At 43.9% G+C, this 15,805-nt stretch overlaps 1 protein-coding gene across 2 annotated transcripts in view; it reads left to right on the top strand.

The window, feature by feature from the left end:
* Window positions 1-15,805, top strand: part of plxna4 (plexin A4) — a 227,147-nt gene that overhangs the window by 164,438 nt on the left and 46,904 nt on the right. Inside the window, exons 7-11 of one of the 2 annotated variants that reach the window (XM_076722299.1) lie at window positions 1,870-2,023; window positions 4,703-4,802; window positions 5,007-5,121; window positions 13,797-13,997; window positions 14,833-14,929. In XM_076722299.1, coding sequence (XP_076578414.1) covers window positions 1,870-2,023; window positions 4,703-4,802; window positions 5,007-5,121; window positions 13,797-13,997; window positions 14,833-14,929 — 667 coding nt within the window. Of the gene's footprint in view, window positions 1-1,869; window positions 2,024-4,702; window positions 4,803-5,006; window positions 5,122-8,071; window positions 8,223-13,796; window positions 13,998-14,832; window positions 14,930-15,805 lie in introns of those variants that run through there. The other variant, XM_076722300.1, reaches the window with a different exon arrangement.

The following is a 15,805-nucleotide window of genomic DNA, read 5'->3' as shown; positions in this document are numbered from 1 at the left end:
AGTTGCTTCTTTTATAGCAAAAGCCTCAGCAGGAATAGTTTCTATATCCCCACATATATTAAAGTTAAACTATGTATTCATTTCAAGTCTTAACACAAATAAAAACCTGACGAAATTGCAGAATGTAAAAAGATATAAAGTCGAGTCAGAGCCTTTTTTTTCTCCACTGTCTTTTGTCTGGCATCAGCTTTTGAATAAATTCTCACCAATCGTTTGCAGCTAGGACTATTTCTTCTCACCATGGCAACATGAATAGCCCATCACCACATATCCTTTGCATTAGATATGGTGTTTAGTAAACTACAGGAGGGCATTTGTGTATGTGTGTGTGCGCGTAGCGGATGTTTCTGTTCATGAGTAGGTTATTTTCATATTTATGTGGCCCTGCTGTGGCTAGGCTTCGCCGTGACTACTCTAAATGTAATTGAGGAAACTCAAGGTCTGGCTGAATTCCCTCCTTAAAAGGAAAAATAAATTAAAGCGAGAGAAGAAGGTGAGAGGCAGAGTGAGCAACGAATGAGAGAGCGGATATGTAAGAGATAGAAGCCCAGTTGTGCACTGTCCATCTTACGGGGGAAGCTGTTTATGTGTTCACGCCTGCGCTGCGCCGCTGTCTTTTCATTAAACAGCAATATAAAAACAGCGCAGGTCAGCCCGACTCCGCCACTGAGGCATCTTTCGGCATCACACCACAAGTGCACTGTGGACTGCGCCTCAAATCAATGCCCAGACCAAGGCCCACTGTGGACACGCTTTTCCATCAATATGTATATTTTGGTCTTGACCCCACTCCACCTGCCTCCACGACCCTCTTTTTTCCTTCTGATTCAAGGACAGTGGGGGTTTTTTCTTTCTTCCACCTGCTCCACCTGAAGCCCGTTTCTGCTGAGATGCAGAGAGAGCTTACACAGCGTTTTCTAGATGGGAAGATTTGCATTCTCTATTTCCCAGAGCCCACTTTTCTCACCCTGTCCAGCAGCCTGTATGCCGGCACTGTTCTCTCCTCCATTCTTCACTGTGTTCTTCTTCACCTCAGTCTTACTGCAGTCTCTGTCCTCCTCTTGTCCATAGTCTCTTACCATCCTGCACTTTGTTTCCCCTGTCTGCATTCACTTGACTCCTCTAACTCCTCATCCTTCCACTTACCTTTTGACATTTCTTTCACTCTCTCCCATAAAAGCACTTATTGTTCTTGCTGAGCCAGAGAGTCAGGACATTATAATGCAATGTTAAATCCATACAGCTCGTTAATGCCACAGGGCATTATGTTAGGGAGCTCAAAAGGCAGTAGTGCTTGTGACTATCAGATTTCAGTTTTGAGTCTATCTGCATCAGAGTGTTTTAATGTTGTTTGGGCGTCTGGGCAGGATGCATCTGATCACTGAACCTCTCATTCAGGAAGTCCCCCTGTGGCTCCTCTGGCCGCTGACCACCCTGCAGGTGGATCTTTGCTCTGCACAGAGCTCGCAGCTGTGCTTGTCATCAGCAGTACTGTGTTACAGTCATATCTGAAGAACAAACTGGCTCCAAAACTGATCTGAAGGGCCCACAGATGTGGGAGTTTGAGCCCTGTAATCACATGATATCAGTTGGGGCACAGATCTAATTTGTTTATCTCTGACTGTAGTTGCCATAATAAAATGGACTTTGCCAGTGATATTCACTTTGTGGTTTTATGAATGTGAAATTTAATGAATCCTCCCTACTTCTGATGACTTTCATAAGCTCATTTCATTATTCTTTTATTATATTTCTATTGTATTATATTTCTGGTAAAAGTCCATGAAATTACTATAAAGTGATTAGCATGTTATTGCAGAGAATACTGACAATTCTTAACACCCTTTGCTACCTTTCCCCTCGCTACAGTTGGTGTTGGAGGCCCATAACGTCCCAGAACTTTCTGCGGGTGTCAACTGCACCTTTGAGGACCTGGCTGAGATGAATGGCTTGGTGGAGGGCAACCGGATCAAGTGCTCCTCCCCGGCTGAGAAAGAGATGCCACGCATTATTGTTGACAAAGGTAAAGGTGGACCTTTTGCAGCCTTTTTGCCCAAATGAACTGTCATTATTCCATACTAGCCGGCAGTGGATGTCACTCTGTTGGCATTTGATTTGATGTTTACATCGCACACATATACAGAAACTGCTCCTGTGTACATGAACATCAACACCTGTGAAGCTTGCTGATAACCTGTGGAAATGTCATAATTTGTAATGTAAGGAAAAAGCCATTGCTAGCATCAACTAGTTCAACATTAGAGCACCTGTTGAATACAACATCTATTCAACACCCCCGCACCCCCTCAGTCAGAAGCATGATAGTCCTAGGGCTACGATTGTTCTATGAATTTTTGTTTTCTCGTTGCCATCAGTAACTCAGTGGGCCTCGGAGCAGCGCCCTAGGACATGTTTAGTAATCGAATGAACAATAGTTATTAGGCTGCTGTGGGATTTATTTACCACCCTCCCTCAAAGTGGATATGCTCCAGAGGGGAGTGATGGGACCCATGTTAACCCCAGTGTGAAAAAGAATATGAAGCTGCACAGCTAAGTGTTTTACCACAGCATTTCAGCTAATTTAGTGCCTGGAGATTACACAGTCCTCACAGACAGTGTCACTGTTTTCCATTGCTTTTAAGAGGCAAACACATTTCTGACAATATTCATTCACAAGCGGAGAGGAGAAAATCTATTTTTCTCTCTCTAATTCCCCTGCTCTTAACCTCCCCTCTCCGTGGTCGGCCGAGCCTGGTCTAATTGAACAAAACTTCCATCTGGGAAGGCCTGTCCCCAGGCAGGCAGGCAGGCAGGCAATCCTTCATCACCAACACTCATTCTGTCCCCATGTTGAGATAATGAAGATGCCATCTCCTTCCATGCTTCCACAAAAAGAAAAGATGAATAATGAATGAAAGGAGAAAATAGAACAGAAAAAGGCAATCAATTACGCTCAAAATTTAAACACAAAGGAATGCTTGCTGATGTTTTTTTAGACCCCACCACTCTTGATTGCCGAGCTCTGAAGATGAAAGATGACAAAATGATATCAGCACTTAGTTGTGTGTCACTTGCAAAAATGTTATCTATGATTTTTTTGAATTTATTTATTTATTTATTTATTTTTGAGATATTGGAGCCAAAAAACAAACATTAGATTTAGTGCAGTCTTAAGTGCAGAGCGCTTAAGTGAGCAGACCATCATGAAATTAGAGTGCTGGAGAGACCTGTTAGGTCTCTGCTTTATGCATGCACAAATACTCACATTCCCTATATTTATTCAGTGCACCCACATGAACAGAGCTTCACACACACACACACACACACACACTGCCATGAACAAACATACTGCACCGCTGCAATAACGTAATCCACTGACAGACAGCACACATGTACAGATGTAAGGCTGACAGGGACCCTGAGGGTGCTTTGGGGAATTAAAAGCATTTGTTTAATGTTTGCCATGTCAACCACATGTAAAGCTGGCGATGCTGCAGTCATACAAACATAGACGAGTGAATATGTACTCTCAGACACACATAAATGAAGCGCACAGCATTTCTTCCCATCTTTTGCTTCATCTTTCTTTCCCACCCAAAAACGCACACGGTTAAAACCCTTTTCCTGCTTCGGAAAAAATCCTCCACATTTTTTCCTATATTTGAACCTTTCATCCTCCGTCTTTACTAGTTCTCATTAGCCTAAGCTTGGTTGAAAGAGAGAAAAGAAGGGAGAGTGATGGAGGGAGTGAAGAGAGGGAGGGATAGATAGGGTTAGCAGGCTTCAAGGTAACATTTAGGTGGCCTAATTAGGACAGATCCGTTGTCAGCGGTGCTTTACTGTGATTGATGAATGATTCCTTCTTTGTTAGAGAGACGGAGAGAGACACGGGGGAGAAGGAGTCGCAGTGTGGAAGGAAGCAAGGAGACCTGTGTGTAGAGATAAAGTGGGGATGAGAGAGAGAGGTACAGAGGTAGTGTAGCGAGAGAGTAGTTAGATGTGTGGATGTGCTGTTGAATTAAACATGAACTCCTTCATTAGGGCCAGACAAAAGGACACACAAAATACAGATGAGGCACACCTCGCATACACACACACTTACACACGCAAACACACACAGTTTCTGTTTCATCTTTATCCCCCTTTACCTTGTCAAAGACACTCTCAAAGACTTTTCCGGGGGAATATTTTCCATCCCAAGGGAAACGTGTGTGCACCAACTTTTATTGTCTCTTGTAAGGCTGCAGGGATAGGGAGACTTAACCCAACAAAACCCTTCTACTCTCCCCGTCTCTTAAGATACCGCATTTTACCACTGCAACAGGCTGAGCACCTGTGGCTCAAAGCAGCGCAGTCATCTTTCCTTCATGGGAAAATCTAATGTGACTCGACACTGAAAAAGGATATGTGAACAAGTGAATAAAAAGATTATCTTACAGGCAGGGGTTCTTTAAAAGTGCCTACTCACTGCTCTTGCTGGAAAAGTAGCTGTGACATGCAACCATTACCATTATAATACTATTTTATTTCTACTGCTTATTTCAAAAGTTGAATAAAAATGTCAATAAATGACTTCCGAAACAAAAGCATTTCTTGCTCCTATTTGTTCTTCTTCTTCTCCTCTTTCTACCTGAATGCAAAACATTCTGTCTCCCTCTGTGTATCAAACTATTAATCTTGACTACAGATCTGTTTTCTCTAGGAGACCACCAGATTGTGCAACTCTACCTGAAGTCCAAGGAGACAGGCCTGGCGTTCGCAAACACCAGTTTTGTTTTCTACAACTGTAGCGTGCACAAGTCGTAAGTCTATTTCCAGCTTTCAAGAGCGCTTCTCTCTAGCTTGTCATATTTCTGATCTCTTCATATTAATGAAAAAACTGACTGATTCATAAGCTGTTGGGAATTGTATTGTTTACATCAGTCAGTCAGCATATTGAGCTTCTGTTCTCTTGTGTACATTTGCTAATTCACGACCCCGTCTTCCCTCCTCTCTGCTCCGTTCAGGTGTCTGTCTTGTGTGAGTAGTCCTTACCAGTGCCACTGGTGTAAATACAGGCATGACTGTACCCACGACCCTCGCACATGTTCCTTCCAGGAGGGCCGAGTCAAGAAGCCGGAGGTGAGTCCCAGGCCAGGCGTACTCTTTTATTATCTGTACGTTAACTCCAATTATCCAGTCGTCAAACCCGCCTGCAGGTGCTGCTAGGAAAGTGGAACTTTCAGTGTAGGGCTGAGCTGTTGTCAGGAGGCCCAGAATTTCTAGCAACGCGTTCGCCTGTATGTTCAAAGACAAACTGTCGCCCATTAAGACAATGTCCAAGAATTCCCATAGCTTTTAATGCTGCCCAGCTCCGGCCAGCCTCTTCGTATTGAGCCAGCTCAGTAATAAAACATGGTGAAGTAAATTGAGGGGAAATGTTTGGCTACGTGAAACTAATAGCCATCATTCTAGGTTTCACATGCAAAAAGAGTTATGTTAAAAGGATTGAGACACCTTTTGGCTGTAGTGCTTCCATCTGGCATGAGTCTCTTGGCATGTCTCGCTCTTGACTGCACATCAAAGGGCAGTGGAAACTAATAAAACGGAGCCATTTCCTCTCGCCCATCCCTATTCCCTGCGACAGCTTAGTCTGTGTGAATTATCAATAGTATTGGCAGCCAGTTCTATTCCCGTCGAAGCAGAGCCCACCGTAATTAGGCTGCTCTGCTGCAGAGGACAAGCCACTCACTGGATGGGGTACATTCAGTGAATGCCCCCAACCCGCCCAATCGCCGTCCTGTGAGAGAGGTCTCACTCTGATTTAGAGTCCCTGCCACAACGGCGGCCTTCAGGGCAGAGCAAGGAGGTAAAAGAAGGTTTGGGTGTGTGCCCGTGCATGTGTGTAACCTCTGCTGTGAGCCAGTGGGTACAGTATGTGTGTGTCAGCGTGCCTCTATGTATTTTTATGTGTGTGTGTTTATCTGAATACAGTTTTTCCCTGCCTGTACCCTGCCAAATCACGGTAGTTTTCGTGGGAGGCTTTTACGGGGAGTTAGTGGCCTGTTAATCCTAGCCTGAGGTGAGCTATGATGAAGATCACTAGTGCTCATGTCTGGGTTGGCAGACGCTGCACGACGGGCAGGGACAAGCTTAGCCAGATTGCCTCCTTTGATGAGCAGTCTGCTCTCAATTGTGTTATTCCACCCATGTTTCCCCCGAGCCATTCAACCTGTGCAGACGATATTATTTTCTTTTTCCGCCTTTTCCATTATCCTTTTGAACCTTCCTGCTTAGTCAGGCCCAAGCCTGAGTCTTTTGCAGGTTTACGTTTCCAATTAACTCAGGGGCTGGTGGTCAATATTGACTGAGGATAATAATGTGTGTCCTATTGTGTTGCTGACTAAAAGAAAACCATAAATAAAGCGAAGGGGATTTGGTATTTGCACATTAATGACATCCCTTTTTTGACGTGTTGTTTCATAAAAAGCAGGTGTTTTGCAGGCTTAATGATTTTTAATTTGCTTTTAATTAACCCCTCAAATCCAAGGTCATGTATTGGCTGCCAGATTTTTGGTTTCCACTGAATGAATAATTTAGACACACACACACACACACACACACACACACACACACACACACACACACACACAAGCTTAAGAACATGCAGACACACGCACGACTATCCATTGAATCATTCCCAAATTTCACAAAAGGCTACAAGTCAACTTTGCTCTGTGAAATGGGATGGCCTCTCTCTGCTGCAGATGACTTTTTGTGTACTATTACAATTAAGGGATTTCAGGCAGTGATCTGAATAATCCCTTAGCGCTATGCTAATGATGGAGACCAGGGAAATCTCCCTACTGGTTGAGCTTGTTGTTAGTATGCATGGCAGGACAGAGTTAAAGCCAGGTCTGGGCGTACAGTGGGTGCCTTTTTATTCATGCCAGCTATGATATGGGCACTCGGATCAGACATTTGCCTGTTGGCGCATTATCCAAGGCCACGTCCCTGTTTGCCCTCCCCACATCTCAAGGACTTAGCCATTCTGATGAGCTTCGCTGACAAAGAGCATGCACGCAGCTTCACTTGGTTACACTGAATAAATAGCCAGAAGTTATCCCTGACCACTACAGTTGCGTTGATTATGCTGAGCAGGCTGTGCTTGTTTACCCAATAAAGCAGTGTTTGTTTACCTGCATATTTATCTTTGTTTCTTACTGCGTCCCCCATCCCTAAAGTGCACACATAGCCTCACCGAAAGCAGCTGAAACTGAGGACACTTCCTGTTCCCTTTGTCTGATGGGAACCACAGGAGGATATTTCCCTTTCTTCTTCATCTGTCTACGACACAGCATGCTCACATGCTTAGCTGCTGCCAAGCCTGCCCCTAATATATTCAGCTGGTAGGGAGATACAAAATATTAATGTCACTGAATATATATCACTACCCCTTAGCACGTCCTTGCATTAGCTACTTCTTGTCTGAGTTGCGGTGATCAATGCCTGGGAGTTTATTTACCAGGAACTTATTGATCAAATGATGTAGATAATTTTATTAAAGAAGCTAAATGCCAGCAGTAATAGCTGTTTAGTTGCCAATATTAGACAGGAATGGTAGAGAGACGTGCTTAGGTTCGATTCATAGACAGATCAATGTCATACGCAGGCACTGACTGCTGAGGAGTCAGTTGAGTATTTATAGATTGAAGACCAAAGGGACATGTCGAAATTGAGAGCGAGAGCAAATGAAACAAAATGGGGGAAAACGAACCGAAAGTGAAAGATTAATGAGCTTCATAATGCCATCCAACCGCTCCAGCGTAGGGATCTTCCACGGTCTACCACAGCCTTGGTCTTATTTTTTGTCATTCCTATTATTAATAGTATTATACTCACCACACTGTTGCTGAGATCTGGGAAAAATGCAAAAAAGACGAAGACAAACAGTGAAATTACTAACCTGTCCATAAACATCACAAGGACTGTTTACAGACCACTGAATGAAGCTTAACCTCAGTTCATCCATGCTACTCATTCGTTGACATCTCTCTCTCTCTCGCTGTTCTCCTGCTTTCTTCGTAATTAGCCGACTATGGGCGTTTCCTCCTTCTGTTAAACCAGATTCAGCCATGATCTCCATTAGCCAATCATATCGTTGCTGTCAAACTTGAAATCTGTTTCGCTGTACGCTCGCTGCTATCAGCTGTCGTTTCAGTGCGAGTCAGCGCGACCCTCCTTCACCACATTCACATCCAGTTCCTGCGGCCTGGTCTGAGCTCGCCAGAAGCCTCTTCCTGTTCACATCCATCAAGATCTAAGCCATTCTCTTCATCCCATCATCATCACCACCGCACCGTCGGAGGGGTGTCGTGTGTTACTCACAGCTTCACATATGATGACATCACAATGGAGTCTTGTATCAATAAAAGATTTGATCACTCTCATTGAAGTCTCAGTTATGTGTGAACACAGTTTTCCTCTGTGTGTTGTAATAAACTGTAATTTTTCTTCAAGAACAAGGACGGAGATGCAGAGAGAGAGAAAAAAACGAGGGTTGTATTTGGGAAAAAAAAAAATTAAGGTGAGGACTGAACAGTGGGATTGAAACAAGGTGTGGAGCAGCAGGGAAGGAGGGAAGATGAGCAGAGAGCGGCAGAGTGTCTTTGCCCGAGGCTCTGTAGGAGATGATAAAACAGAGGCCAGTTAAGGGGAGTTCTTGGTAACCGCAAGGTGTGTGTGTGTGTGTATGTGTGTGTGTATGTGTGTGTATGTGTGTGTGTATGTGTGTGGGGACGTGTACTGTATAAAAACTTAAGATCCTCTTCATCTTCACACCTTACACTGCTATAATTATGGGCCTCTCTCTCTTTCGCTCTCACCCTCCCTCCTTCCTTGCTTCAAACTATGCCAAGGGCTTTTACATTCACAGTTCCCACTCCGCTGCCTACTCTCTGTCACTCTCCCTATCTCCACCCTTCACACCTCCCACCAGCCTCCAATTATCAGATCTAAGTAGGTCCTGGAGAAGAAACGAAGTCAGGAACGAGAGGAGGACAGAGAATCAGTGAGAGGGAGTTGATAAGAGAAATGAGAAGGGTCAGTGAGCTAGATAGGACGAACAACACAGGCTGTATTTGGAGAGAGATAAATGAAGGAGGGATAAAGCAAGAGCATGACAGAGAATCAGGGATGAGGTCAGAGAAAACAATGAGTCAGTGATGGAGGGAGGAAGAATGAAGGATAATTACATGGAGAAAAAAGAGGTGCTTACTTGGTTTTCAGAAGTCGGGGCTATTATGTGGTTATGATGAGTCATGCTATTGACAGGTACTTTTCTCTTTCTAGTTCAGCTTCTCGATTACGTGAGTCTAGGACTGTCACCAAAGTTCACATCTTCATAAAAAAGACATAAACGCATGCATAAACTAGTCTGCTTCACGTCTACAATGTACAGCACTTTGTAGTCTCTCTCGCCTCCTACTAACAAACCAGTCGTCTCTTTCCTCAACCAGAAAAAATATAAAAATATATTAAAGGCTTGTTTTGCCCAAATAGCAAATGTTTTCTCACTTGCCTCTTATGGTAGCTACCCATGCAAATAGTTTTGGATAAATTTATCCAGGTTTTTCCAGGTAAAAATCAACAGCAGCATCTCTTTCCAGAAACAGTTTCCCTGTTACTCTCAGTCATAGAAAACTGCAGGTGGCAATGGAAAGTGTTTACAGATAGCTCTGCAGATTATTCACAGTAACCGGGAACCTGTTTCTACAAAGACATGCTGCATTTTTCAATGCAATTTGGAAATGGTATGAACACCATAAATGCAAATAATAAAGCTGATTTTGATATAAATTTTACTGTGGATGTTTGGTGAGCTTGTACTCTTAAACTTTTATATGATCACCGTACTTCCATATCTCTTCTGCACACGCTCTGCTCCTCTTCCTCCTCTTATCAGAGTCTGATAGGTGTTTTTTGAATGCTGATCTGAAGGTTTCATGGGAAGTCAGCATTTTGCAGTTTCACATCTGGTGTCATCAGGTTTGCTTTTGCAAAAATGTGCAGAGTGATGTGTCTGGCACAAGGCCTGGGGGGGGGGTCATTGACCAGACATGTTTGTGCGATGAGATCATTGACATTACACCCCAATACACTTTACACAGGGACATTGACCATACATGTCACATGTCATGTGGGGACAAGAGCTGCAGAACTGTTCTTGTTCTCCACTGATTCTGTTCGTACTCTCTGCATTATGACTCTGTCCACACGAGTGATGGTTGAATTCAATTTCCTCAAACCTGTGACTCAAGAATCCTTCTTTCAGAGTGAAGCAGTCAACAGTATGGAGCCTGACTGAGTGAGGAGTTACAAATTAATTCTTGTTTTCTGTGTGCCAGTGCAGAGCTACAGTATGTGCATGTAGGATGTGGTTAGTGTGTGTGTGTCTGTGATTTGCATTTTCTCCTCTGTTATTTATCGCACTTCAGCAATTGGGGGTTGAGAAGGTGGAGATCGGAAATAAAAGCACAGACATTAGATCAACTTAATGTTGACATAAATCTTAACAGGCGACAGCAAGCATCACTGCCAACACCACCAGCGTCAGTAGCCAACTAGCATATACATGTGTTTGTCCAAACCGCTGAAAGCCCATTTGGCCTCAGGAACTGCTGGCAGCAATCACAGCGTGTTATATTACTGTGTCTGAGTGTGTAAGAATACATGCAAACAGAAAAATCTGAGCTAAGTAGGAGGAAAAAAAGAGTACCAACAGCATAGACGCTCGCTTGCAGATTCCCTGCCACATTATGAATTTTTCATTGTTGTTCGAGCACGTCAGGCATCTGTTTTGTGTTTTGCGCTTTTACATTTTGCTGTTTCTTCTGTCACAGAACTTAAAAAGGATATTAAGATTTTACTGATTGTGAACCGGCACGAGGAATGACAGTTTGTACTTCTGGCAAGGTTGACAGTGTGCGCTTGTGTGAGTGTGTGGGTGAACCCTGCTTCATGATTACAGAGGCTTAGTTTATGGGGTTAAATAAACCTGTGATTGTTTGTTTATGTGTGAAAGAATGTGTTTATGTGCGACTGTATGATCATTTTCCTGACACTTCATAGGTGTGTATTTGAAGTGTAAAAAATACTCTGATGCCGATGTTGTAAAGAGAATTGTGGTAGGTTTTAATGAAATAGTGTATATGTGCGCGTGAGTGTGTAGTCAGCAGCTGTTTGAATTTCCTTTTTGAAGTTTCCTCCATGACACGTTGTCATAAAGGCAGATGATGCAAGAGATGCTGTCTGGCTCTGACTTGTGGCGTTTATCTTGTACTGTAATGAGATTCCAAGGCTGTAGTTTGTTCCCTGTATCTGTTTGCATTCATATTGTATGTGTGTTAACCTTGAATCTGCTCGCATGCACAAGAGCGAAAGCCACGCAGACAGTGTCGAGTGTCAGTTCAGCCTTTACTCACACGTGTGACGAGACAGAATCTGGGACGTGCAGAGAAAGTTCTGCTGCTTTTTTATCCCTGTCTGATGGCATGAAGGTACACGGGGATGGTCAGTGTCCATGTGTGAAGGGTAGTGCCGTGTCTGGTCAGTGGAGACCTAGACCTGATTCCAGCAGATGTTAAACTGCAGAATACCGACCTGACTCCCAGAAACCTTGGTAGCCTGTCAGATATTAACTCTGGTGAAGTTCAGGTCAGTATGCAGAACACACCATCAAATAAAGTGCATTTAGCTGTGATGCTCTGTGTGTGTGTGTGTGTATGTGTGTGTGCGCACAATCCTATCGCCTCATCACCATATGCCCCTATCAGTATAGATCTGTGTCTTCGGGATTCAGCTTTAGTCACCGTGTTAAGTCATACCCCAGTGCCTCCCATGCCTTCATTTCCACAGACCAGATCATATTTATTGTCTCTATTGTTCAAGTGTATTAACTGGAAGAGATGTGATTAAAAATGGATCGCATCTCTCTTTGCTCTCCCACTCATTTTCATTCTCCAAATACGAGCCCTCGTTCTTAGGAAAATGAGATTTGGGAGAGCAAACACGCATGCACCACCTCTTCCTTCCTCTCCTCCACCGCTGAACTCACTCACCCTGTTTGTCATTTATCTATAATGACTTTGTGAATAGTGTCACAGAGTGTTCCCCCTCTCTCTCGCCACCCAGTCAGTCACTCAGCCTAACCCAATCAAGTGGCTTTTAATGAACTTCAAACAAGTGTTATCACCCAGTTCAACGTGCGCTATGCTTCACTCCCCCCCAGCTCCAACCATGCGGGGGCTCCCCTTATCTTCTCTCCTTCTTTTCACCCTCTTTCCTTCAGCCTCTTTGACATTCTAAAGCTCCTCCTGTCACATATGCTTAATGGTATTTTTTGCCTCTTTCAGTCACTCTGTTCTTTTGTTGTTCCTCTCTCTTATTTTGCCTATTTCGCTCCCTCCCTCTGCCACAACTCCTCAGCAGAAAGATGAAACAGTTTAGGGAAGTGCTGTTCTCTATTAACTATCTTCACCCTCCTTTACTTCCCTCCTCACCTTCTGCTTGTCACTCACCTGTTTTTCTTCCCACTTGTTCTGTCTGTCCTCTATTGTTCGTCTTTGCTTTTCTCTTCTCTGTCCATCTCTTCCCCTCTCCGCACCTGTTCTCCTCCTCTTTCCTCATCTCCTCTTCATCTTTCGGGAAAGTAATAGGATCTCTATATTTAGGCAGCGACTCTCACCTCAATTGATTGGCTGTTAATTTTAGACCACCAATTGCTAAGTGACTCATCTCCCTTTCTCTCTCCGAGGCTCTCTCTGTCATTCATTCTTGCACAAATCAACCTTATTTTGATCCATCAGTGACATCTGAACAAAAACATGAACACAACAACCAAACTGAGAGCTCACCTCATTTCTGTCTGAGTGTCTGTTTCATCATCTCATTAACGCTCCCGTCCTGTGGGTGATGACGGTGGAGTACACACTGAGCGAGCCCCTTCACTCTCAGTGAATGGGAGCAGGTCCTAGGACTGTCCAACCAGGAGACTCAGCTGATCTCAACCCAGCATGAACTATCACAAACACAAGCAGGCAAACAGTGAGAGCAGTGCACGCTGGAGTGGCTATGCCGTTCAATTAAGCTGAGGCACTGTACCTAATGAGAAAAATGATGAGAGCACTGATGGCTCTGTGAGTTTGCAGTACACTACATGGCAGTCTTGTTGTTTGAATATTCCTGGTGCATCTCAGTGTCTCCAAATAGATTTAGCAGGTTGAACATCACCTTTTTTCATAGTCCTAACAGTTAACCAGTGCTTATTAGCATGCATATTAGCAGCATATTGGGTCTTTATTAGTCATTATGAAGCACTTATTATATATTCTACAACCACCAGGTCATTAACTTTCTCTCAGAAACCTCCTAATGACTGTTCATTGATAAGGAAGTTGTTGTACATGATTTCCGTTCTTAATAACCTAACCCTTAACGACCGTAACCCACAGAGTCGTGGTATTAATCGCTTTATCTGTGATGCCAAAATTGGCCAAAATATTGCATGTGTGAAGGGTTATATTAATATTTGTGAAAGTGGAGCTCAAATGGAGTTTGTTGTCCTCCTAACATTTAACAGATGTTCCATTCAGATTTTAAAAAATGAGTTGTGCACTTCACTGTGTGCCCAATAATATTTCACATGACATTGCAGGGTCTCCTCGAGTAACATCAATCTATTGCAGCTATGCATTAATCCTGGTGAGAGGGCTGGTAGCCGAACGCTAATCCTTTATTGTCTTTTGTCTCTCTTCCAGGGGTGTCCCCAGTTGCTGCCTGCAGACAGGATCCTTGTGCCCGTCAATGTGGTAAAGCCGATCACGCTGCGGGCAAAGAACCTCCCCCAGCCCCAGTCTGGACAGAGGGGGTACGAGTGTCTGCTGACCATCCAGGGAAACGAGCACAGAGTTCCCGCTCTGCGCTTCAACAGCTCCTCAGTGCAGTGTCAAAACACATCGGTGAGGATGAGTGTGTGCTTATGTGTGTGTGTGTGTGTGTTTTACTTGCCAGTTTCTGTAGCATATCATCATTGACCACCACCCACCCACACACCAACACAATCTCTATAAAAACGCCCCATTCCTATAAAGTTCTCCTATAAAAATGACAATATTTTTTCAATCTCTCACACACACATATAGCCCACACCGATTCCAGCTTTCCTATTCTAGCTAGACAGTGGGTAGATGAGACAAGAGCCAGACTTTGTCTCTCCTACACAACCATCCCTGCGATCATGCTCCATTCACTGACTGAATAATACATTGACAGCAATGAAAGACTAGCATGAAAAAGGCTTTCTGCTGGTCTCGATGCTAATCATCTGTTGATACAATAACATCTCATCTTCCTGTCTATCTTCATCACTCTGAGTGTGTGTGTCAGCGTCTGTGTGTAGAAGTGTCTGCGTGATTTATGCGTATAATCACACTACAATCCAAATATTGCACTTTGATTGAGCAGTGAAGGAGGGAAACTGTAATTTAGCGTAAAATTATGATTCTAGCACCAACCCTCCATGCTGCTGGTGTTACAGAGCCAAATGAAAAATGCTCACGTCTCTGAAAGCTCTTGTTTTTGTGGGTAAGACGTGTGACTTCATGTGTGTGTTCACTGTGTCTACAGCCACCTGTTGATGATGTGTTTTACATTCAAAGGAGTATTGTGATACCAGAGCCTTTTGGACTTAAGAGATAATAGACAGTTTAAAGTAGCTCAACAGCTTCTCTATCTCTCTCTCTCTCCCTTCGACGCCTCTCTCCCGCTTTCCCTTTCTGGTTGCCATGGCGATAGTATTTCTATGATGGGATGGAGATGAGCAGTCTTCCCGTGGAGCTGACCGTCATCTGGAACGGAGATTTCAGCATCGACAACCCCGCCCACAACAAAGGTGAGCATGCACATAGGCACGAGCGTGTGTGCACTCGAGCACAATGCGCTCGCACACGCACACACGCGCGCACATGCACGCACACATGAATCCACATCAGCTCTTCCCATAGTTCTCATAGTATCATAAGAAACCAGACGCGCACACATCTAAACTCTGACTTTGCGCACACACATATGGACACAAACACACATTAAAGCCACTGCCTCCCCATTGTTGCCCTTGGAGCCGGTCTCCATGGCAACAGGCGGGCGGTGTGCTGAGGTGCAGCATCCATCCCCTGATGTTTTCACGTAGAGTGGTTAACTTTAACACGTCCTCTCTTACGCCGTCCTTCTGTGGGTCTCGGTGTCCTGTCCCGTCTCTCCTGCTCTCCGTCGTTGTCTGTCTGTCTCTTCCAAACTCTCTAAATTCCATTTTCTTTCCTCCTCACAAATATTATCTCTTTTCAGCTGTTTCTCTTATTTGCTCTGCCAACACCTCTCTGGGAGTTTGGCAATCTATCCATCTGTGTCGCCACTGCCTCTCCTCCTCCCTTCATTTAATTTTTTCTCATCTCAGCAGTTCAATGTGTTTTGCTGGCATAAATTTCAGAAGAGCAGTAATGGAAAAAAAACACATATAATGATAAAAAAACAATAATAAAAATTAAACTGAACTCTGTGCTAGATTATTACTCCAGGCTGGTTTTGTGGCGCATACATAGGTATAGCATATGCTATACTTCACTGCCTCTCATTTGTTTCCTGTCCAACTCTCCATCTACTCACGGTATATGTGAAATGACAGCTCAGAGCTGAATGTTTAAAAATTCAGCTGCCGAGCTTGATTCAGTTTGGCCACTGGCGATCGACTACTGTGCGTGATCCATGCTGG

Source organism: Chaetodon auriga, chromosome 22 (genome assembly GCF_051107435.1).
Source record: "Chaetodon auriga isolate fChaAug3 chromosome 22, fChaAug3.hap1, whole genome shotgun sequence".
Classification (NCBI taxonomy): domain Eukaryota; kingdom Metazoa; phylum Chordata; class Actinopteri; order Chaetodontiformes; family Chaetodontidae; genus Chaetodon; species Chaetodon auriga.
Note: the sequence above shows the minus strand (reverse complement) of the source record. Positions and strands in the feature narration are given on the sequence as shown.